Consider the following 24,801-nt stretch of genomic DNA (forward strand, 5'->3'; position numbering starts at 1 on the left):
AAAACAATAATATTAAAAAGCTATATTTTCACTGATGGATAATTTCCTCTCTGAATTAAAAGACAACCACACTGTAAATGAGATTATAAGATGCTCCAGCACACTGATAAATAGTTAATATGCCTCTAAAACATCTTAATTGCATTAATCTGCACAAGTCTTAGGTGTGAATGCTGTCTAATTTTTGATACTATTATGTAAATCTGATGGCAGTTATTTATGGGTACCACAGATGTAAATGTGGGTTTTCTGGTGACCTTGGAAATAGAAAGGAACTTTCTTACTGATGTAGAGCTGAGAGCTTAGCTTTTTCCTGAAATGTTGCTTTCTGTCCCTTTAGAAGGCCTGATTGAAAATCCAAACTTTAATTGGTCACATAAGCTCATTATGTTTTCTAGTTTTGTATTTGGGCTAGAATATATAGTCTCTTTGGATTTGGAATGTATAGGAATGTATAAGATTATGATATACATGAACAGGCTAAATATTTAAAGGAGAAAGAAAGGTAAAAACTAAGTAAGCTTTATCAGAAAGGTCTATGTAAATACAGCCATAAGCACTCACAAAAAATATGCACTACCAAAATAAACACTGAATTTCTTTCTTTCTTTTGTGTACAGATGTTCTGCTGTGTGGGATTTTTCACTCTCAGAAAAATACTTCAGGGCACAGGCACAAGTCTGCTCAGTTTGCTCCTCTCTCCTTTCCCCCTCCCTTTCGTCCTTCTCCTTCCTTTAGAAACTTTTTACAGTGTAAATATAGCGGTCTAGCTTGCACTATTGTCACTAATTTATTGGCAATAAAATGCCAAAATGCCTTTCCTTCTCCTTTAAGATGCTTATAAATTCATGGTAGTTTTTAGTCTAATAACTAGAGTATACCAGCAAAAAGGTTTACTAAAGGTAATCTTGGGTGTAAGTATATGTTCTTGGCTCTATAAACACACAGCAAGAAAAAAAACAGAAGAAAAAAATGTTTAAGGTAAGCATTGGTATAACTACTAGCATTAGAAGAGATCCAGCTCCTGTCCATAAATCCACAGAACAAGGCAGAGGCAGGGTACATGTAAACAAAGGACCTTGAGGTAATATGACATGCAAAAGCCACTTTGGTTTACTGCAGTCTATAGGCACCTGTAGGCAACATACAGTAGCAAACAGAGTACTAACCACTGCAGTTAGTAAACTATGGACTTTGCCCTGTACCCTCTATCAGCTGTACCCAATGGTTTTAATTACAGGGTTCCCTAAGAGCAAAGTTTGCTGCAAACCTTTTTATATACAAAAGCTTTAGAAAGGATATGCAAATGATAAATAATACTGTACACTGTATTAAACTAACTGCTGAGTAAAATGAAAAATAGTTTGTACGTTTTTCATTATGAGCAAGAATTTATAACCTACCAGCCAGCAGTGAATTCTACATGAGCATCAAAAAAACCAGTGACTTGTCCAGTAGCGGCTTTCCAGCCTTCTATCCGAGCTCGAATCAGCCCTTCCCTTTTCTGATTTCGGACAACTTTAACTAAACCTGGATATCTCTTGTGAACATATTCTTCCAAAGGACCCTTTAACTCTTCTGTGGAAAAAAAGAAACATGAAAAAGAATTATAAGCAGACTGCATTTTCATTAGGGTATTGGTATGAAATCAACTGCTTTTTTACCAAAATATTTATGATTGCTTCTTCATGTTTACCAACCATGTTTATAAAAATCTCTTTACTCCAAAATACTTTAAATGGATACTGACATACACATTTCCAAGGAAAGAATCAAACTTCCTTGCACAACTTACCTAACTTAGAAAGTCAGACCTGCCAGACCATACACTTGATCCACAGCCTGAATGGACTAATACCACACAAGAGGTCATGCATTTTATGGCATCCCTTCATTTGTTTTGCTTGTTAAGGTCAATTTGCCAAATGATTGCAACAGCAAGAACTGAAGAGGACCTCCATCTCCTACTCCCTTCCTCATCTGCCTATGCACCATGCTGATTTTGCCTGATTGACAAACTTTTTAATATCCCTGGAACATGCATATTGGTCGGATTGTTCTGTATTAAAAATCATACAACATTACATATATGGCCATCTTAGGGCAGTTGTGGCTGGAAGTTTGGGTAACTGTACAATTGAAAATCTTTGTTGTAAACAAAAACCGTTCAATATCATAAAAACAAAGAACAGAGTATGTATGTAAACTATGGAAGCTTTATGGAAGCATCTTGCATGCATAGCCTCACCATTACTCCCATTCAAATGTATTCTGTGTGAATAGATGCTTTAATATCATTGGCTTATGTGTTAAAAAGGCTATTTTGAACAGTACAATATATATTAAATTTTTTGAGTGCAGGGAAATAAAATATTCTAGCATCTTTTTAATAGATTTATCGTAACAAATCAAAAATCAATATCAATGAAGTGTAGTGTTATTATAAGGGCAGAACTACACTGGAGATACATACATGTCAGATTTTGTGACTCAAAATGTATCTGATTCACAGGATCTTGTTATGTAACACTATGCAAGAAATCTAATCAACCATGCTGTAATGTCAAATCTTGTCTGATAAAGTTGTATAGTTTCTTGTTTTTCGATGATAGTCAATGTATTTCAGCAAGAAGCAAATGTCTATAACACTTTATGGGAATGCAGCATGCAACGTTCCTTTCTGACAGACGTGTTGGTTGGAAAATCTTTCTAGTAGTTTACAGATTAGATTTCAGTTCCCTTATTTTTAGATGTGTGCAACTACATCCAGCTTGTAGAATGTGATCTGCTAATTTGACCACATCCAACAAAATCTCATTTGTAGTTATGCCTTTAAAGTCTTTAGATTGTCTGTAATTTAAACATGTGAAGCTCTGGATAATATATATATATATATATATATATATATATATTCGTGTTTGTGTCTGTGTGGGCGTGTAAGTAAGAGTTAAAATACACAAAACTTTTTTGTTCAGCCTTTCAGTGTTAGGGCTTCTGTTAATTATTAAGGCTGCAGAAACAGCACATTATCAGGCAGCACATTATCAGCAACTTTCTGTAAGTTTTATTCAGCAATGAAAATCTTATCCTCAAACACAGGGTGCGACTCTGCTATACAAGAGAGAGGGAAACATAGCAGAACAGGCAGAATAGGAAAAAACCCAGTGGGCCCAGCCCTCATGGGCCCTGCCATCCCCCACGATCCCGCTGGCATTCCCCAACTGAGCTCCCTCCCCAGAGGAGACTAAAATAAGTATAATATATGCACACTTGAGGGGATACAACAGGTGCCGAGGGCATCTGTTCTACAGAGTTGGGCTCCACTCCGACACTGAGAACAGACACTCTAAAAAAAAACTACTGCATTAATAGCACATGCCCATATAATATCACTTAAAGACACAGACAAATATAACAGAAAAACATCACCACTGTGTAAAATACCAACTATTTATGAAGTTGTATATTGATTTTATCCAAATGTGTCTTGAGTCCTGCTTTTAATGCAGAATTTGACATCACTTTTTTTACTCTTGATATTCTTTGCCACCTACATTCATTTACATCAATACCTGATATTAAGTGGTGTAATTTATATTGCCATTATTTCCCACATTAAAGTAACAAAAAAATGTACATCTATATAAATATGTCTATATAGTTATATAAATATGGTAATAATACATATCTGTAACAAGTAATGCCATTTGGTAACAGCAATGACGAGTCTAATATTGTCTTTTATTCAAAGAAATATAGATTCATGGGAGGAGAGGGACTCATTTATGTACTCTCAAAAAAGCACAAGTTGTATCTTTTGCCCCCTAAAACTTAAATCCAGAGGTTGATGCCATGAAATACAGGCAATAGAAAGGTTTATATTTCATCACTTCTACTGGAAGTTAAAAGAAAATTCAGTTTTCTTTGCTAGATGTTAGCAGCACTGTTTTTTGTGACAAGTAACAGAAGCAATGTATGTTCTGGGAGACGTGTAAAAAGGTTGAGAGATACAAGGGTTTTAGAGAGCTACCCTATTGCTGTGAAGTGTGAGACATCTGCAATTTGTTATTTGTTGTGTTACCATGTAGCAACTTGCACCTCTATTGTGAGACAGCAGTTTTCAGGTGTTCCCTTTTGCAAGTCAAGCAGGTCACAGACATTCTCTAGTTGAGACAATCTGGGATGATGGCATGAGAAGTGATTCTTGGTGTATGGAAGGGAACAGTGTTAAATGGGGCAATATATTTAAGTGCATTACACTGGCATTTAGGAACTGGGCATTTGGCATTTGCACCCCAGAGATATTGAGAGCTGATGTGCTGAAGAACAGCTTCAGACTTGGTTTATCCCCGTGCATCCAGGTACAAAGCTATTGATCGAATGTTATTATCTCACAAAAATTGTCACAAATAATTAAGAGTCAAGAGAGTGAAATTTTTGTGATATGACAGCTCTGTACATATAGTGCCCTTTTCTGAGTGAAACTCAGGACCCTAGTAGCCCTGCAAGACAGTAATATGAAACAGCTATAATTATAACTGATAATAATGACCCTCTTGCGCGCCTTCAGTTTCAATTTCTGTGTTGGTAAGAATGCAAGTCTATCAATATTCTTACTTATTAATTAATTTGCTGTCATAGGAAATCAGTAACAAAATGGCAATATTTATAGGGGGGAATGTAATAAATATTAAGTTTGCTATTTATCTAGTAACCAATAGCAACCAATCAACTGGTAGAATTAATTGGTCAGCTGTTTAAAACCAGGCATGTTCTTTTTTAATGCATTATCCTGGTGGTATTATTATCTGTAACTGAACTATTGGTCTGTTAAAAAAGCAATGTACTTTAAACTAATGTAACTAATACCATGCTTAAAACATTCCAAAATTTTCAGCATCTAAATTAAATTCACAAAGTACAGAACATGTTACCAGGTTCATTTTAAAGGGCTACATGCAATACACATTGCATAGAAATATAAAGTACAAAGTAAAGTACTGTATCTTTAACCAGGTTGCAACTAGTCTATGTTTTCTACCCAATAAGTTCTACCCACAGTCCCCAGATCTTCTAACATTTTTGTGGGGCAACCCTTACTCATATAGGTCAGTTTATACACTGGGAAGACCTTACGAATAAGGTCTGCCCATATCTCTAAGTGTCAGGCCGCCAGCAGTATTTTACTTCAAGGCAATCAATTTTTTTTGGCATATATACAGAGAATTTATAACATTTGGGCTGCTTTCCTGGAGGAAAGCTCCTCTATCTGGTTAAGCAACAACATACAGTAGTTGGGTCTAGAGGAACTGACATGTCTGCCATGTTTTGTATTATTAACATTATGTTGGAGCAGAAGCACTACTTGTAATGTTGGAGCAGAAGCACTACTTGTAATGTTGGAGCAGAAGCACTACTTGTAATGTTGGAGCAGAAGCACTACTTGTAATGTTGGAGCAGAAGCACTACTTGTAATGTTGGAGCAGAACCAATACTTGTAATGTTGGAGCAGAACCAATACTTGTAATGTTGGAGCAGAACCAATACTTGTAATGGATCATCACAGTGAAAGCCTGTGCAAATCCTGATCCACGGAGCACTGAAAATGGTAAAAAACTGAACTACAGAGAAGCCAGAAAAATACCTGTAAAGAGAAAATTCCTGTAAAGAGAAAATCCGGTAAAATCGCTGAAGCACAAATCGCTCAGAAGGTCACACACTACAGCAATCTGTATAGAGAAAAGTCAGTTTCAAGGATAATGAATTCAGCACTTAACATGTCCTACAAAATACAGAGGAAGGTAGAGATCTGGCTATTGTACACTGATTTTAAGTTTTGCATCACTTTCATCAGGTACGACTACACACACATTGTGTTTCTCTAAAATTGAATGCTTGCCTGCAATCAGTCAGGTATCAACCAAAGCTACAGTAGTTGCCTGTGTGGCTATAAAAAAAACATTATTCTGCATTGTCAGTATATTTCACAAGTAGTCCTAGGTTATTTTTGCCTCCCAGTCTGGTTAAGTAATTTAAATATCACATAATTTATATGCATTAAGTTTGAAATCTTATATATTGCATTTGAGTGTCCAAATCATAGTATTTTAATTTATTAAAAAAAAAAATCCTGGTATTTATAAAGTGCTAACAATACTGAAGCACTTTCCATGCATCTTTCCCTGCACTAGTGGACCTTAAAATCTAAGGTTTCTATCATACTCACACAATTTAGCCAGAAGCCAATCAACCTGTGCGGTGTTTGGAGGAATCCAGAGAACCCAGAGCAAACCCACACAGACAAGGGGAGAACATACAAACTCCTTGCAGATTGTCCCCTGGTTGGGATTGAACTCAGGACCTCCAAGCTGCAAGGCTGAAATTCTAGCCACTGTGCTGTCCATACAACAATTATAATTAATTATTAATTGTAATTATAATAATAATAGAATTACATAAAATTACAAAGTTTGTAAACCAAAAATAATCTAAATGAGCATGCACATGGGACTTCACTTCTGCTTTAATACATTATAAATGTATTAAAGCAGGCCCTAGCAGAATTGATATTGATAGCAGCTTAACTGCTTTTTTCACCTACAAATAAATTAATTAATCATCATCATTACCTCCAAAATAATTGTTTATATAAACTTTTAACTGTGTATTCACCATAGTAAAGTTGGTTAGATCCAGATCAAGCCAAGGGTTACATACCCTAAAACTGGAAAGTGCCTATTAAATGGAGTCTACTTTTGCTTTAGAAAATGGCTATTAGAGAGCATTTCCTATTGTACCTGTTCACAATATCAATTTCCCTCAGGTGCCAGATCCATCTGGTTAGAAGCACAGGGAGAAAATCCAATTTAAAAGCAGAAGTTTCACATACAGAAGGGATATTATTGTTATAATGGCAATTTTCCACGTGTATGTGTTCTGCAAGAGTTTCTGGTTTGCAGACGATGCTACTGCCCTTGAGGTTCTTTTTGTTATCTAATTGAATGCTTTTAGATAGTATTCACTCCATTTTAAAGTAACTTACAGACAACTGTAAAGAAAACTAAATGGCTTTAGAATCAACCCTACAGACTGAAAAGGTCATAAAAAAGAAATTTCAAATAATTTCCTGCCAAAACGTGATAAATTGATACCCAGAGCTATATTCCCACTTCTATTTGCTCTGCATTACTCCACTACTTAATCTGCACATTTAATAAAATGGTTTTGTATAGTTTGCAGATTGTATGGTTTGTAGACTTTAAGTAAATAAATATGTGTGGTGTGTACTGAGGAAGTAATGTGATTAAAGTTCACACCTAGTCCAGTTACTTACAATCAGTTATTCTCTGCATTCTTTAAGACAAGGGTACAGATAAGTCCTTAAATCACCCATGCTGTTTCTTATTGACATAAATTGAAGCTGCCTCCCAGATAGCTCTTGTTCTGAAAAGGGGCATTACAACATTTTACATAATTGGTCCAAGGAAATGTGAAATACAATTTATTATGGTGTATATAGTTAGACTTCATTTAGTTCGCCTCTAGGTGGCACCAACCACTAAGGTTGTCTTGTAAGCGGAATTCCCCTTCAGGAAACTATAAAAGGAGGATCCCTAACTTCAAACGTGCCAGTATGACTACATTAAATTGATAAAGGGCATATTAACCCCAGACATGCCAGTAAAATTACTAAATGAAACTGATAAAGGGCATATCAACTTCAGACATGCCAACAGTTCTGTGCATTTTCCAAAGTTATAAACAGGGCCAATTCCAGTGGTACATAAAACTATGTTATTTCCATCCATTCTTAATCAGTTGAAAGCAATACAATATTAATGTACCACTAGAATTTCTAGCCATATTAACAAGGCCAGCCTAAGATTCCCAAACTTATAAGGGCCCCTTTTAAATGTCTGCTATATTTTATGAACCGGATCAGCGATACCTCTGTCTTCTATTCTCCTGCATGCAGAGATTCCCAGGAGTGAGAGATATATGTTAGGGGTGAAAAGGTGAAAATGCCCAGCACACAAATAAAGGCAGCAGCCTCTTCTGCCTGATAAAAGACAGAGAGCACTCCCAGCCCCTGAACCTGGTGAGCAGGAGCAAGGAGAGGAATGCGCGCCAATGCCAATAGTTGACCCTTGCCTGTCACAAATGCTCCTGCCAGGACAATTAAACATGAAGGTAAACCTGTGAGCTTGAGGTAGCAGGGGAGATTCAAGAATTAAGGGGCGGGCTTTTTTCCCTGGAGCAGAGCAGGCACAGCAATCAATTAAATGGCAATGCTGAGAAGCGGGACATCTAACAATGAATCCGGTACAGCGGGTAGTGCTATAAATATCGAGACTGTCCCGCTGAAAGCGGGACGGTTGGGAGGTATGCCTACAGTATAGATGGCCAAGTTGGAATATGGGCCAATGCACAATCCAGCTCAGATGTATGCTGACTGATTCCGACCATCCAAAAAATACTGGGGTGAAACAGCAATCACAGCTACTGTACTTACCTACAAAACAGATACTCTGTCATGAAAACACTATATAAGCCCTGTTACAGTGATAAACCAGCTGTGAAACACATCTGAGTTTTTTTGTGCAAAGCTTTTGTGTACATTCCAGAAGAGAAACACAGCAAACTGCAAAATTGGGCAGTGGAAGGTATCCTTTTTGGATACACTGAGAATTCCAAGGAATATAGGTTTCTGGATCCAAGGATTAATAAGGTGTTGATAAGCCCACAGTGTAAGCTTTATTGAAGACTTATGAGATGGTGTAATGACTTCACTTGAGCCAAGACCAGAAAAGGAGAACAGTAGTGAAAAGATAACAAATACACTTCCAGAAGTTGGCACTAAATCAAACACCACAGATAAGTAGACACAAACAAGCCTTAAAGGAACAGTAACACCATAAAATGAAAGTGTATAAAAGTAATTAAAATATCATGTACTGTTGCTCTGCACTGGTAAAAGTTGTGTATTTGCTTCAGAAGGCTACTATAGTTTATATAAATACTCTGCTGTATAGCCATGGGGGCAGCCATTCAATGGAGAAAAGGCACAGGCACATAGCAGATAACAGTTTCTATTTTTGCTGATGACACTAAATTGTGCAAAACTATAAGTTCCATGCAGGATGCTGCCGCTTTGCAGAGCGATTTGACAAAATTAGATAACTGGGCAGCAAACTGGAAAATGAGGTTCAATGTTGATAAGTGCAAAGTTATGCACTTTGGTAGAAATAATATAAACGCAAACTATCTACTGAATGGTAGTGTGTTGGGGGTTTCCTTAATGGAGAAGGATCTAGGGGTTTTTGTTGATAACAAGTTGTCTAATTCCAGGCAGTGTCATTCTGTGGCTACTAAAGCAAATAAAGTGCTGTCTTGTATAAAAAAGGGCATTGACTCAAGGGATGAGAACATAATTTTGCCCCTTTATAGGTCCCTGGTAAGGCCTCACCTTGAGTATGCAGTGCAGTTTTGGGCTCCAGTCCTTAAGAAGGATATTAATGAGCTGGAGAGAGTGCAGAGACGTGCAACTAAACTGGTTAAGGGGATGGAAGATTTTAACTATGAGGTGAGACTGTCAAGGTTGGGGTTGTTTTCTCTGGAAAAGAGGCACTTGCGAGGGGACATGATTACTCTGTACAAGTACATTAGAGGGGATTATAGGCAGTTGGGGATGTTCTTTTTTCCCATAAAAACAATCAGCGCACCAGAGGTCACCCCTTTAGATTAGAGGAAAGGAGCTTCCATTTGAAGCAGCGTAGGTGGTTTTTCACGGTGAGGGCAGTGAGGTTATGGAATGCCCTTCCTAGTGATGTGGTAATGGCAGATTCTGTTAATGCCTTTAAGAGGGGCCTGGATGAGTTCTTGATCAATCAGAATATCCAAGGCTATTGTGATACTAATATCTACAGTTAGTACTAGTGGTTGTATATATAGTGTATGTATGTGAGTGTATAGATTGGTAGGTGTGGGTTAAGTGTGCTGGGTTTACTTGGATGGGTTGAACTTGATGGACACTGGTCTTTTTTCAACCCTATGTAACTATGTAACTATGTAACTATGTAACAGAGAACACTATTATATTTTACAGAGCTTATCTGTTATCTGCTATGTAACCTGTGCCTTTTCTCCTTTTTTTAAGCTTGAATGGCTGCCCCCATGGCTAAACAACAGCTTATTATATAAACTATAGTAGTGTTACTGTAGAAAACACACCGGTTTTACCATTGCAGGGAAACAGTGCATTATATTTTAATTACTTTAAAGCTCTTTTAATTTTTGGTATTACTGTTCCTTTAACACTGAACCGAGGTGTTCAATAAGGGAGAGAACAAAGGCAAGTTGCCTGCTCGACTTCCATACAACGCAAATACAGCCTGCATATGTGAACCCATATATTGGGACCACATATCTCAACTTCCACAAGGGTGAGCTAATAAGTGGATAAAGGCTGTTGGAGAGAAAAACAACTGCTCTCTGCGCACTTCCACATAACAGGTGTACTAGAGGCTTCAAGGAAGACATGCTGTGTTAGTGTGTGTGGTGAAGAAGATGAGAGAGCATCCTCTGTAAAATGTTACTCATGTAACTGCAGGTTCCTGGTTAACTAACTCTTGTCTGTCCCTGTACCACCTGTGGGAAGCCTACAATAAAGTCTGTTGTGGTTCAATGCATCCATCGTCATCATGCCTACTTTTCATAACAAAGGCCTACACTGGTCCCGGTCTGAAAGTAAACTAATCCCTGGAACCAACTTTACAAGCAAGTGGGCTTTTAAAGGATCTTGGAATGGAACTTTGCTTTAATCTTGAGTAAACAAGAAGGCTGTTATGCTAAATGGACGGTGAGTTAAAATATTCACAGGTTTTGTGTTACTGTGTTAAATGACATGTACAGTATACATGTATACATATATTGGTAGCACTAATAGAAACCATTAGGTTTAGTCACTGCATTTACAGTATATATCTACCATGTTAGCAAGTCTCTACCAATAACCCTGCCTTAGAATATAGTGCCAGGAAAGTGTTACACTAATAAAGAGTTTTTTAAGTTTGCAGTTATACTGTACATGTGTTGAAGGTGAAGAGATAACAATTAACACAAAAATAGAAATTTGGGATAATTTTAAAGCTAAATCAAAATGCTAAAGCTAAATAAAACAAATGCCAAAGCACCTGGGATTATTCTTTGTTTATTTTTGATATTAAAAAAGAAGCCAGAGGCATAGTTATGAAAGGAGGAAAAGATAATTCTTTAGAACTATATACACCAATTAATTTTTGTGAAATAACTTTTTTAGAGCATTCACCATACATACTGCATATACCTGTAAATATATATACTGTATGTATCTGCTGAACCTGTGCTTGTATGGGACCTGTATATAAAAGTGGTTTCTCTTCTATAAAAGGAAATGCCCTTCCGATACTAAAATCTACAATTAGTACAGGTATGAGATCCCTTATCTGGAAACCCATTATCCAGAAAGTTCAGAAAGGCCATCTCCCATAGACTCCATTATAAACAAATAATTCACATTTTTAAAAATGATTTCCCTTTTCTCTGTTACAATACAACAGAACCTTGTACTTGATCCCAACTAAGATAAAATTAATCCCCATTAGAGGCAAAATAATCATATTGGGTTAATTTAATGTTTAAATAATTTTTCAGTAGACTTAAGTTATGGAGATCCAAATTACAGAAAGATCCCTTATCTGGAAATCCCCAGGTCCTGCGCATTCTGGACAACAGGTCCCATACCTATATAGATATTGGGATATATACAGTTTATATATACATATATATGCACTTGGGTTTATTTGGAAGGGTTGAACTTGTTGGACTTTGGTCTTTTTTCAACTTAACTATGTAACTATTTTGGGCAAAGCATTATAGGCCATTGCAGGCATTTTATGCAAAACATTTAGCCCAATGACCTGATAGCAAGTAGAGCTTGTCATGTGATCCTTCAGCAATAACTGACTGAAAGCATTTTGCTACTCTGTGATACATTTAGAAATCCATGCAATCAGATCAGTCATGTACTTTTATTCGACCCTTATGGGACATGTGGACCTGTCTAAAAGGATTATTTGCCACAAATTTAGTGGGCGAAAAGTAGCATGTGGTGCAACTTGCATGTGATTACCAAAGTACAGTAGATGTGCTACAGTTTTGATTACATCATCAGAAACTGCTTTAGCTTAGGATTCATTAAGCATTATGTATGTAGATGCATTGTGTAAAGTGAGCCCTGAAAGTAACACCAACTCAAGGCAGGTATTAATTCCCTTGCATCTTATACAACAAAGCAGGCAGGACAAGGGGTTCAGTGCCAGGTGTGAGTGCGTATTGATGCAACTACCTATGAATAGCATTTAGATGAGCACACGTACCTGGTATTTGGAATGCTTGGGACCAGATATTTTTCATAATTTGGGGCACTATGCCTTAAGGCTACTAAAAAAACATTTAAATTATTTGGCTATGCCACCAATATGGAGTTTTGCAAGCAAGTTATCATCAGGTACAGGGTTCTGACTTATTATTACAGAGAAAAGACAAATCAATAAAAAAATAGAAATTGTATGTTTAAATAGAACACTATCAGGAATGGTGTTGCCTTATTCTGGAGCTTTTTGCAAAACAGGTTTTCGGATAATAGAATGGCTTCTGTATATTTTTTCTCTATTCAGTTTAGTTTAGTGATTATATATAGAGTTAATTTAGATTTTCCCTCAGTAGTAGAGCTTTTCTTTAACTCTCTGAAGGGGTGCCCTAGTTTATACAGGAAAAATGAGCTAACCTTCTACCCTCCAGAATATTGCAGTAGTAGGATGCGAAGAATAGTGCATCTGCTGTTCATCATGTTTCCAGATAATGAGATGGATTTCCGTTGCTTCTTATAGAACAATTGGACAGTATTGTATAATAACCTTTAACTGGAGAACAAACGGCAAAAGAAACTTCTTGTCAATTAGTAAAAAATCAAACATGGCATGGTGTACATTTTGCAAATAAAGACAAGTAAGTGTGTGTGAATCAAAGAATTTAATTGCTGGTGTTCTCCAAGGCAAATTGTAAAGCTGAATAAGGAATTACTACCGCAGCAAGTCATCTTGACTATTAAATACATGGAATGGTTTTTAAATACAACGTTTAATGTTTGTTTTTCTTACAGTCACAATGCACTAAAGTAAAATATAATGAGTAGTGCTGTCTTTGCCAATAAAACTTCAGTGCCACTAAAAGTATTTTATAAAATCCATTTGCATTCTGTGCCTCATAGAACATGTTTAACCAATAATACTACAATGTTCAGTTACAAAACCCCTGTGAAGTGCAAGATATTGGCGCAAACCATCATATTTTTTTATCCACAATACAGTTCAGCACAATACTGCATATGCACCACAACTTGTGTGCAATTTACCAATGCAGGCCAATGAGCATCAAATTTAGTAAACTGAGCACAAGCTGCTGCGTGATTTTCCTTAATGTGTTAACAAATATCACTTCTGGAACGACAATGGACACAGAGTTAAAAACTTAAAATGCTAGCATGTGTTTTACTGTACAAATTAGTTACATGTGAGGGCACAAAATGCAATTGCACTTTGTACCTCAAACTGAATAGACTGAACAGCAAGATTAATATGTATAGTTTATATATGTTTTAATTATTTTTTCAATGATTTTAAGCTCTGTACTTGTGCCCAAAATGAGCCATTTTGACTTTCTAAATGAATGGAAAATTCAGTTTTTAATAACGAGGTTTATTATGCAAACACCCTTTATCTAAAAATTGTTTGTTAAAATGTTTATGTAATTGTTCACAAGACACCATAAGTAGCAGTGCTTTACTTTGCTTACTCTGCAGCTCCTCAGAGATGCACCACTGGTTTTCTCCATGTGAATAAGTTAAATTGTAAATACCTGTGACAGCTTGTGCAAACATTTCTGCATGAGACTGACCTTAACAATTTTTGAAGCAACTTGAGTATATGGCATAAATAAAGACCAGCACCCTGGAGAGAGATTGTATACCCTTTCATTTTGTACAATTTTAATGCACATAAGGGTTGATTCACTAAGGTGCGATAACGCTTATTGTATGCTTTTTTAAGTAAAAAAAAAAACTGTGCAATTCGCTAAAGTATTATCGCATGCGTTAAGTTGCATATTGCGTGCGTTAAATAGCACACAACTGCATGCATTAATTTTACCGCAGTGCGTTAATTCTCGCAGGAGAAATAATACTAACGCGTGATTCACAAACACTTAGACGCGCTAAATATTGCATTAGTCTATGCGCAAATTAACACCTACTTGGAGCAGGCGGTAATTATAGAAAAGTACAGTTCATGAGCTTTTGGCAACACAATATGGACTTTGCAGTGTGATTTATTCAAGTCTGTGTTGGCCCTAGAGTGATGTAGCCTCCAGTTTGCAGGGAAATGGTCCTTTTCAAAAAAAGTAGTTTTCCGAACGTAATGGTGTGTATGGCTAATATGGCGTGCACGCGATAATTAGCGCACGCATATATTATTAGCGCGTGTTGTGTCAAATACCGCACCAAAATAGTCTTTGCGACTTAATTAACGCAAACAGCATTGCATCTAAATTAACGCAAATATCCTTTTAGTGAATCGTGCGTTAAGATGCAAAAAATAATATGTGATAACATTTTTAACGCATGCTATAAATAGCGCTAGTTTTATTGCACTTTAGTGAATCAACCCTATAGAGAGTACAAGTTGAACAGTAGCTCCAGGTTACCCACACTGGCTTGCATCAGTTGGTGCATCAAAATTGTGTCTAATGAATTGCTAACCAACATCATTATAATGAGTAGTGATGGGCTGGGAGACCAAACATGGTAAAAAATGTTTGCTCATCTCTGATGATGAAGTGCCACCATCCAGACAACCATTCCTGGGTAACTATATCTATCTGTGACCCTCCATGCAAATATGGCAGGACTTATTTTTGCATGATAGTGCCCCAGCTTCATCGTCTCATATGCATCACTAATGTCTAATATGCTTTTGCAGTGCTATATGTAATGCTGTTTTGGCTACTCCAACAGAGCACATGTATCTCTAAGGAGGGCCCTTGCTTACAGTATTAGCACAGGAGGTTCTTTTGGGCACTTTGCCTAATTTTTTTAGTAGCCTACTTGGACAGAGCATGTAAAAGCACTCTGTGTGTCTTTGGCCTAAAGGGACAGAGGGAGGATCTTGTTGTTTTTTTACACAATAAACTTTTTAAACAAACAACTATGTAATGCTGGAACTTAATTAAAGGAGAAGGAAAGGCAAAGTCACTTGGGGGTGCCAAAATGTTAGGCACCCCCAAGTGACTTAAATCGCTTACCTTGTACCCCGGGCTGGTGCCCCTGTTAGGAGAGAACAGCACCAGCCCGGGATACCTGCAGCGCTTCCTCCTTCCGTCTTTGGACGCGCTCGTAAGCGCAGTAGAGTGAAAAGCCGAACTTTAACAGAGAAGGTGGCTTTTCACTCTACTACGCATGTGCCTGTCGTTTAGTCCTTCCAAAACGAAGGCGGAAGGAGGAAGCGCTCAGTTACAGGTACCCTGGGCTGGTGCTGTTTTCTCCTAACAGGGGCTCCAGCCCGGGGTACAAGGTAAGCGATTTAAGTCACTTGGGGGTGCCTAACATTTTGGCATCCCCAAGTGACTTAGCCTTTCCTTGTCCTTTAAATGGCTTGCTCCTAATTGTCCTTACAAATAATTACACACATTTAAGATGTCAAGATGAGGCACTTAAGACAGAATAGTAGCTTCAGTAATTATTAGTACTCTTTTAAGTATCCCAGTCCCGTGTACAGGGCCCTCATGGTCCCGTGTACATTCCTTTTTATTCATTTGTTTAGGAATGTAACCTTCCTTTTCTGTATGAAATTGTTGTATTCATACATACATATTAGATCAAAAAGGATTTTTTAATAAAATAAATTGCCTTTGTCTAAAAGTCATTTGAAGAACCAAATTAAACTTAATATACTGTAGATGAATCTTCATAACAGAAGGAGGTATCTTTGAATGCTTGTAAGTGTTCAGCTAACAGTTTTTCATTGACAAAGTTTACTCAATCTCAACCATGTTTCAGTTTGCAAAGTAAAAAATGTAGCGTTTTGCAAGTTAATTGAAACAAATTAATCAAATTATGAGTTTGAATCCCGAAATGGGTAAAATTTCTGATGATCGCAAATATCCCGAAAATGCTTATGAAAAAATCGGAATAGTCACGATAATATCGTATTGACGCTCCGAAAGTCACAAAATTTTTGTACTGAACGATCGTAAACAGCGGGAAAACCTTTACGACTTTGATCCTTCTGTGCATGATTTTGGAAGCCTCCCATAGGAGACTCAATGGCACTCAAAGTCACGATAACGAAGCATGAATGAATCCGAAACTTTCGTACTCGGCGCGACAATACGATTTTGTCTCACACATTTTGTCGCAAAGTACGAAAAAGTCACGCAAAGTACGAATTGTTGCGCAAGGTACGATATTGTCACAAAAAATACGCTCGGAGCATTCGTACATTAATAAATGTCCCCCCTAGTGTGAATCATTTACATTTTTGTGAGCTGATTTAAAAGGAGACCTGTCATCCTAAGAAATAATTCCAAATCATTTTTTTTTATCATGTTAGTTGCACAAAATAAACTTGCTTATACTTATTAAAGTACTTGATAAATTATTTACATTTTGTTTCCTTTAGTCATGGAATGCAAAATCAATCAAGCAGGTAGATGCAATTTTGTGGACATCATTATCAAGCTATGCATCATCCCAAAATAGGGGACCTAATGCCCATGCCCATGAGACACAATTATAGGCCATGAGGAGGGCAGGGAAATGTAAGGAGGGCAGTAACTTCTAGGAAGCACTGAATGGAAAGTAAAATTAATTTACTGCCCTGCGTCTATGCCTAAGGCATAAAGCCGGGGCAGGCAATATCTGATTGAAAGCTTTGATTTTTAAACGTATATGGGTGTTTTAATTTAAAAAAGAGTTTGGGTTTGATGTTTCATTTGCAAAGGACTTTTATTACACAGCTTTTTCTGTGTGGGTGACAGGACCCTTTAATGACAAGCTCAGAGATGTATACAACACACAAACCTAAGCTCTTTTCTATGCTGGTAAGGATCTGATACAACTGAGATTATCAACCAATTGATGTTTTGTACTAGATTTCTCTTTACTTGTCTTTGAAAAGATGGCACTTGCAATTCCATGTAGCTTATACTGAAATATTTTCTCTATTTTAAACCCTCGCCAAAGAAAAACTCTTTGAAACTGTGAATAGATTTTATAGTATATTGTTTTGTTTATCCAAAGGCCAGGGTTACATGGAAACACAAATTCTACAGCAAAACAACAGCCTTTCTTCTTATTGAAAATATTATGCCCGAGCATCAAAGAATTACCTTGCTTGCCCTCAAAGAAGCTATTATTTCAACAATTCCTACCTGGAAAAATGCTAGAGAATGAATCAGAAGGAATATGAAGGTTAAACTGTGCTCTTAAATGTAATCAATTGATGCATTTCCAAACAAATGTCTTACAAAGATCAGTATGATTTAAAATTAATTTCTATTAGCATCATTTTTTTTTAAATGCTACTTTTTATAACATTTGTATTTGAAGCAAGTGCTTACCTAATCCCTATACCAATGCAAAGTACAGCAGCTAACATTAGGAGGATTAAGGGCAGTGCTAACATGTGGCTCTTTTTCAAGCTATGATAATATCCCTTTTAAATTTAAAATATGTATGGTTTTCTTGTATTTTGGGTCTATTGGTACTGCTGCCAACAACTCACTGCAAATCTGCACCATCACTCACCCTTTCCCAACTCAGACCCTGGCCAAATTAACAGCTTGGATTACAGGAGATTGGTTGAGTTCGGGGAGTTTGGGCCAGATGGGGCCCACCAGGATTTTTCCAGTACCCCAGCAAGCCGGTCCAAAGCTGTTTCTTTTGAGTAAAAAATATTGTTCAGTATTAGAATATAAAATACATGCAAAATGAACTCAACTCAACTTTAAAATTCACTCAAGACTGCATTGGTTCATATAATATTTAGTATGCGGTTTAATAAATATATAACTTTGATTATACCATTACCCCTGACTTAGAACCAGACATGTTTCCCAGGATGCGAAAGCCAAACAAAACATTTTAAATTTAGAGAAAAATAGCAGCAAAATGTAAAATCAAAAAGACCTGAAGAAGACCTGACTCCTGAACATATGTAAGGAAGATGTTTGAAATATGAAAAGAAAAAAAAATAGTTTTGGATGAAGTTTTGAAGCAAATAAAAAGAAAAAAATAATAATTTAATTTTGTGAATGGCTTTATCATACATAAAGTACCAGTCTCAGAATATTCTTACTTTTAACAAGATATGGGACCTAGGTTTTGTAAAGCTGCTAAAAAACATTTAAATGTTAAAAAAAAATGTTTTGCCACCAACATGGATTTAGCATTGAATATAACAAAATAAAAAAAGCAAACAGTATTAAAAAAAATCAAAACAAAAAAAAAAACAGAGGTTGTTTGTTAAAGGGGACATTGTGGAAAAAGGCATTACCATATTTTAAGCCATATCATGCTTGGTTCATTCAAAATATCAAGTTTCAAAAATGCTTCCAAGAGGCACTATAAAATAATATTCCTAAGGTAAAAAAAATGTATCTATATATACAGTATGAAAGTTTGTCTGTTTGAGGCTTTGTTTGTTTGTGGCTTGATTCTTTATGTGTTTGGACAAGGTGTGTCCAAACACATAAAGAATCAAGCCACAGGGCTGTATATTGGGTCTATGGCACCTTAGGCACTGGACCAGGAGCCCCTTCCCCCCCCCCCCCCCCAAGGGACAGGGAAATTTTTTTAAGTATTCAATTTTTTTAATACACAGTATAGGCTCCACTAAAGCTGCAACGCTAGGCACGGGCCCTCGATTGCCTATATATAAATGCAACCCTGGGTGCAATGAAGCTTCTCAGCAACCATGCTCTCTTTCAAAAGGAGGTTACAGACTAATTTTTGCTAAAACAAATCATCAGACACTCAATAGCAATGGCACTGCATATCTTGAGCTCTCATCTGCAGACTTTATCTTATCGCCACATAAAATTCCTTTTGACACTATATGAAAAAAAATCACTGTCCTGTCATTTAGGAGGCAATCAGAGGCTACCAGTGACCCCCCACACCCAACAACAAAGGCCCTCCAATCTATCTGAAAAGACAATATTTTTAAAAAGTCTTCAATATCTGTGTGCTATACACTTTCCTATCTATATGACTAATTAGATTGCACTATTCCATTGTATTGGACAACTTCTCAACAGCACGTTGTAGCCAAAGGAAAAACGTGTAAGTTGGTGTTTTCAGAGGTGCCGAGCTTAAACTTAAACGTTTCTTTTCACACTAAAATCACACACCTGCCCATCTCACAAATGAAACTGGACCATTCTATAGTATCAGAGCACTACTCAGTAGCACTTTGCAATGGTCACAGCAATATATGTATATATATATGTATATGAGAGTTTTAAAGGTGCTGATCTTTAGATTTCCATAATATTGGAGAACTACATAGCATTTTGGGCAAACATAAAACTTATTGTAGCTTTAGTGGGTATAGAAAAATACAGCACAACTCAATAAACATATGCAATACAGAGTATTTTTTTTTTAAATATTCTATTGTTTTCAATAATGCAATATAAAAATTTCATTGGTAACAGTGGGTGTTTCAGCTAGTAATATTTTTTGTTCATATTTCCAATGCTGAGTATACAGGTTTGTCTAGGCCACCCAGCTTTTGGAAGAAATAATAAAAACGCACCTTCCCTTCTCTCCATCCTGTTATTCTTCGGTGAAGAAGAAGTTAAATGAACAGTGAGGGTAAAATATGGCATACATTATATTCAGTCTGTGCTTCCACCCTCCACTCGCTCTAAAGTTCTCAACAGACCATGGATATATTGACTAAACTGTCAAAGGTTTTAAATGACTGGAAACCAGCGGAGAGTCAATATGAGCCCAGAATGATTCATTTCACCTCCAAAGCAAGACTGCATTTGTGTTCACAGTATCATCCTTGCAAAGTTAATTCTTACTTAAATTTATTGCTCGTGTCTGCTAGAGTAAAAATTAGTTTCAACCAGCTACAGTAAAACATTGTGGCCCAGGGTAAGTAAAATGTCACCACTCTATGGAGGGTGGATGCTGAGAGATGCAACTTTGCAACATCTGAGGATGCACAAATGTGTTATATCTTTCAGACCCTAATCCCAGAATAATATAGAAACATCTTGCTCCCAGCAAATACCATTCCATGCATAAATGAGTAATAGGCAGAATGCCAAAGGTATTATTTAACTATGGCTATAATCTAGAACAATACTTTGGGCGTTTAAAACTTTCTGTTCTCTCTATATTTTGGTACATTGCTCGGTGTGGAAAAAGCTGTTTTAGTCACCAACAGTATATGTACAATGTAGATTGGTCAAAGGGAATAGAGGTATGGTTGCAGGATGTTAGTTAGATAAGTTAACACATAAGATTGCTTTTATGTCCTCATAAATAAATTTTGTACCTTTCTAATTATCATGGACAAGTATTTTATGAGGACAAAGCACCAAGACTACAACTTTCAACTGGAATTAATGGTTATGAGCCTCTCTACAGCTTTACTTGATCTTTTTACACTTGCCTGCTTTATGTAATAACATTTGGGGGCTTTAGAAACACTAAAAAACAATGGTGGGTTGTAGGATGCACATCTCATGATAAGCCTGATCCAGAAACCTGATGCCTCAGCAACTTACCTGTGTCAAAGTGCATACTACCCCCAAACCAATGCTGAAGATACAAAACTATAATCATTTTGCCTCTTTATAGATCGCTTTTTGGAGTTTTTATTAAAATTTATCAAAAATAAAATTTTTGCATTTTCATGTTCTTTTCTAATTTGGAAAAATCTTGAATATGTGCTTATTTAATAAAAACCTTGAAGAAATGAAATCACTATCTACCCATCATTTTCAATGAGTTTTTGACTTCTAATGAATCTCAAAAGCTTGAATTTAAAAAAAAAAACCATGGCTGCTGATGTACTTCTTTGAGGCAGTTATCCAGGGAGTGGAGAAGAAGAAAAGTTTGAACTTTACACAACAGTACTTAGAGCCTGCCAGAGAAAAAACCCCGCAAAATACGAAAAAAATGCGATGGAGACGAAAAAGTCGAAAAGATTTTAGTTTCCAATCCGATTTTTTCCCATTCGGGATTCGGATTCGTGGATTAGTAAATGTGCCCCCTAGTCTGACCCAGTCTCATATATATTTATATATATTTTCAATTAAATGGAGGAAAAAAAACATCTTGCCCCCTTTAGGGGATTAATGTAACAGAACAATAGCTAAGTCATTAATCATTTCTTTCCCACTTTTCCTAGCAAATTTGTTGTACAGGTATCGGACCCCTTATCCGGAAACCCGTTATCCAGAAAGCTCCGAATTACGGAATGCCCGTCTCCCATAGACTCCATTTTAATCAAATAATTCAGAATTTTAAAACTGATTTCCTTTTTCTATGTAGAAATAAAACAGAACCTTGTAATTGATTCCAACTAAGATATAATTAATCCTTATTGGATGCAAAACAATCCTATTGGGTTTAATTAATGGTTTATTGAATTTTTAGCAGACTTAAGGTATTAAGATCCAAATTACGGAAAGACCCCTTATCCGGAATACACTTGGTCCCGAGCATTCTGGATAATGGGTCCTATACCTGTACTTTCAATGTTGTTAACCCTTATGATGATATAAACAGTTTCAAGTACAGCAAAAATCACAACCAAGCTTAATGGTATTATTATAGCATGTCATTCAGTGGCAAATAACATATAGCATGTACTTTGTGTCCTGCTAAGGAAGTAATAGCAACAAATAGAATAAGCAGATCTGACTTACTGAAAAGATCAAGCAACAGCAGTTAAATAAGGTACATTTCAGTTAAGTGAAACAGGCAACCATTTACTAAAATTGCATATTACCCATTAACAATGCAAATGGTTTTGGACCAAAATTAACTCAGCAACAAAGTCTTATTAGCTATGGCCAAGGAAAGATAAAATAATGACTTCTGAAGTAAAAATAAGTCTGATCAAAAGATTAGCCAACAAAAAAAGATGGAGTTTCAGTTTAAGCTGAAAGTATTGTAGGCAGATATTTGTAAGATAGCACACATCAAAGCAAACACAAGTTGGAAAAATATGCATATTTTATACTGTTTTTTTTTTTGTTTTTTGGTAGTTTTTGTTACAACCTGCCCATTAGAAGAATATGCTCCTGGTAGCATCAAACCCTGTCCCAGCTCTATCAAGCTTTAGATTTGATAATGAAATAAAGAAGGGTCTTCATGTTTTCTGGAAGAGTGTCCGGTGCTACCAGAAGCTTATGCAGATTAGTATTTAAGGAGTTTCCTGACCCTAGCAACCAGGCAGACAGCTTCTTTGCAGCTGTTAGGAGAAAAGTAAAACCTAAATAAATAAAAGCATATAAACACAGAGTTATTTTAAGGGAATAAATACAATGCATAAATATAAATGTAGTGTTTAATTTAACTAAAAGATGAACTGCTTTTTAAGTGTTATCCAAAAATAACCCCAATATAAAGAATGTGTAGATAAAACTAAACTAGTTGAGTTTGCAATAATGACAGAATGATTTATACCTTCACCTGCTGTCAAACTGGGAAATATGTGCTAAGGCCCCTGAGACACAGAATTAGTCAATTCTGATTTTTTTTTTTAACGAAAACAAGGGAGATGCAGTTTATAGATGAACTACAGGGCATGGGAAATAACAATTATTAATTATTAATCAGGTAAATACAGATAATTAACTTTTGGTCTCTAGACAAAGAGAAGGTAAATAATAATTACATGCCTACAATAAGGTAGGGGTTGACAATGAAGGACATCACGCCTCAGCAATCTCAAGAATTATTCTGCCATGTTTCTGTTGAATTACCTTCATCACTGTTGTCATCCACAAGGATAATCTCCTTCAACAGATGGACCGGTGTGTGGTTCACAGCACTGTGCACTGATCTCAGAATCACAGACAGGGCTTCATTGACAAAGATGAAAATAATTGAAATCTGAGGCAGCTCCTTGGGATAGGTCAGTGTCTTGCACCTTAAATACAGAACAATACACAAGTTAGCAAATGCCAGTTTCTTTTCAGAAAGTAAACCATACCATTATGACATTTGTTTACATACTGTCTCTAATGTGTCTATAAAGAATAATGTTTTATCACTGAACGTTTAAATAATGTAAGGGATTCTAATTAAATCAACATTGCAATAATTCAACAGTGGCATACTGACTTTGGTTTCTTTAACCATTGGGGTAGAGGCACATGTGCATCAAAAGCAACCCTAAACGGTCTCTTAAAATTCACCTTTTCACTCAAGCCTATAACCTAAACCCCCCAAACATTCGCTAACCACTGGTTTCATCCTCTCACTCGCTGCATAAATTGATGGCGCTATATAAATAATAATAATAATAAAAAACAATCTCGTTGTTACTATACTACGCTACACTACACTAGTGGTATCACCTATTTTAGAAAAGTTAGAATGTCCCAAAAATATATTTTTTACCAATTTTCCTTGCTTGTGCATTTAATATTTTTCATAAGATTTTGCTTTTAAGCATTTCAAAAATGCAGAGATAACATGCCTTAAACATTTCACCATAGACTAACACTGAAATGACTTTACAGCCAAGTAGAGTAGTACAAAGGCATTTTCAGTGAACTATGGCTGAAAACTTCTGGTACAAGTACTTGTTAGATGATTTCAGTGTTAGTCTACAGGGATTGAGATTTTATAAGGAATTCGCCTCAGCTTTTTTACTGAAATTGCTACTCCAGAGCTGGCAAAACATTCTCTTTTAAGAGGGCTGTTCAAAGTGCGGCATTGGATGTCTGAAAAAATAACTATCTTGAACATAAAGTTGAAAGAATAATTGATGTCCTGAGATTAAGTCTGATGACTAAACCAATGACCCCCTTCTTTAACCCGTCAGTTGTAGTAACTACTGTAGATAGCATCTTATTAACATCAACTTAAAACACAATTAACTTCGTAGTTATTGGTGCAAAGCTAAAATTAACCTTTATCTTGACAAACAGTGAATGTCTAAATCTGGCCATGAAGAGACAGATGCTAAACATGAGTTTATTACGTGACCAAACAGAATGCTCATTTATCCTTGTACTGTACCCTCTTTCAAAAACAAACATTCAAAAGGAAATACAGGTCTAACAAACTGTTCAACCAGGGGTGAACAGATCCATGGTCCCCTGCAGCAGGACACTCAGTAAAATTTAGCCATTTACATGTGTGGGTAAATGATGCAAATATACAAGCAACTGAGCAACAGAGGTATTGGCCAGGTTTATTTTCTTTTAGACCATTAGTTTTGCAATGAAAGAATGAACACCCCACCAATCAGAGTAAAGACTGTGAAGCTATCATATATTTTTGTATCTTATTTATATCAGCAGTGTCTATTGGACTATTGTCCAGTGTATTATACACACTGCTACCTGCTTGTTTTGAACACTGACCCTAGCAATGTTGGGCAAACTTGCGAGCTACAGTATAAAACATTGTAATTAAAAAAACAGCACCATCTATATCAGAATAAACTTTAT

General features: G+C 36.3%; 1 protein-coding gene across 1 annotated transcript in view; it reads right to left on the minus strand.

Annotated features, from left to right (window-relative positions):
* Nucleotides 1-24,801, minus strand: part of galnt17 (polypeptide N-acetylgalactosaminyltransferase 17) — a 180,186-nt gene that overhangs the window by 81,565 nt on the left and 73,820 nt on the right. Inside the window, exons 3-4 of the mRNA XM_002935801.4 lie at nt 23,104-23,270; nt 1,404-1,578 (exon numbers count right to left, since the gene is read on the minus strand). Of these exons, the coding sequence (XP_002935847.1) occupies nt 1,404-1,578; nt 23,104-23,270 (342 nt within the window). The remainder of the gene's footprint in view (nt 1-1,403; nt 1,579-23,103; nt 23,271-24,801) is intronic.

This window comes from Xenopus tropicalis, chromosome 2, assembly GCF_000004195.4.
Source record: "Xenopus tropicalis strain Nigerian chromosome 2, UCB_Xtro_10.0, whole genome shotgun sequence".
NCBI classification, from domain to species: domain Eukaryota; kingdom Metazoa; phylum Chordata; class Amphibia; order Anura; family Pipidae; genus Xenopus; species Xenopus tropicalis.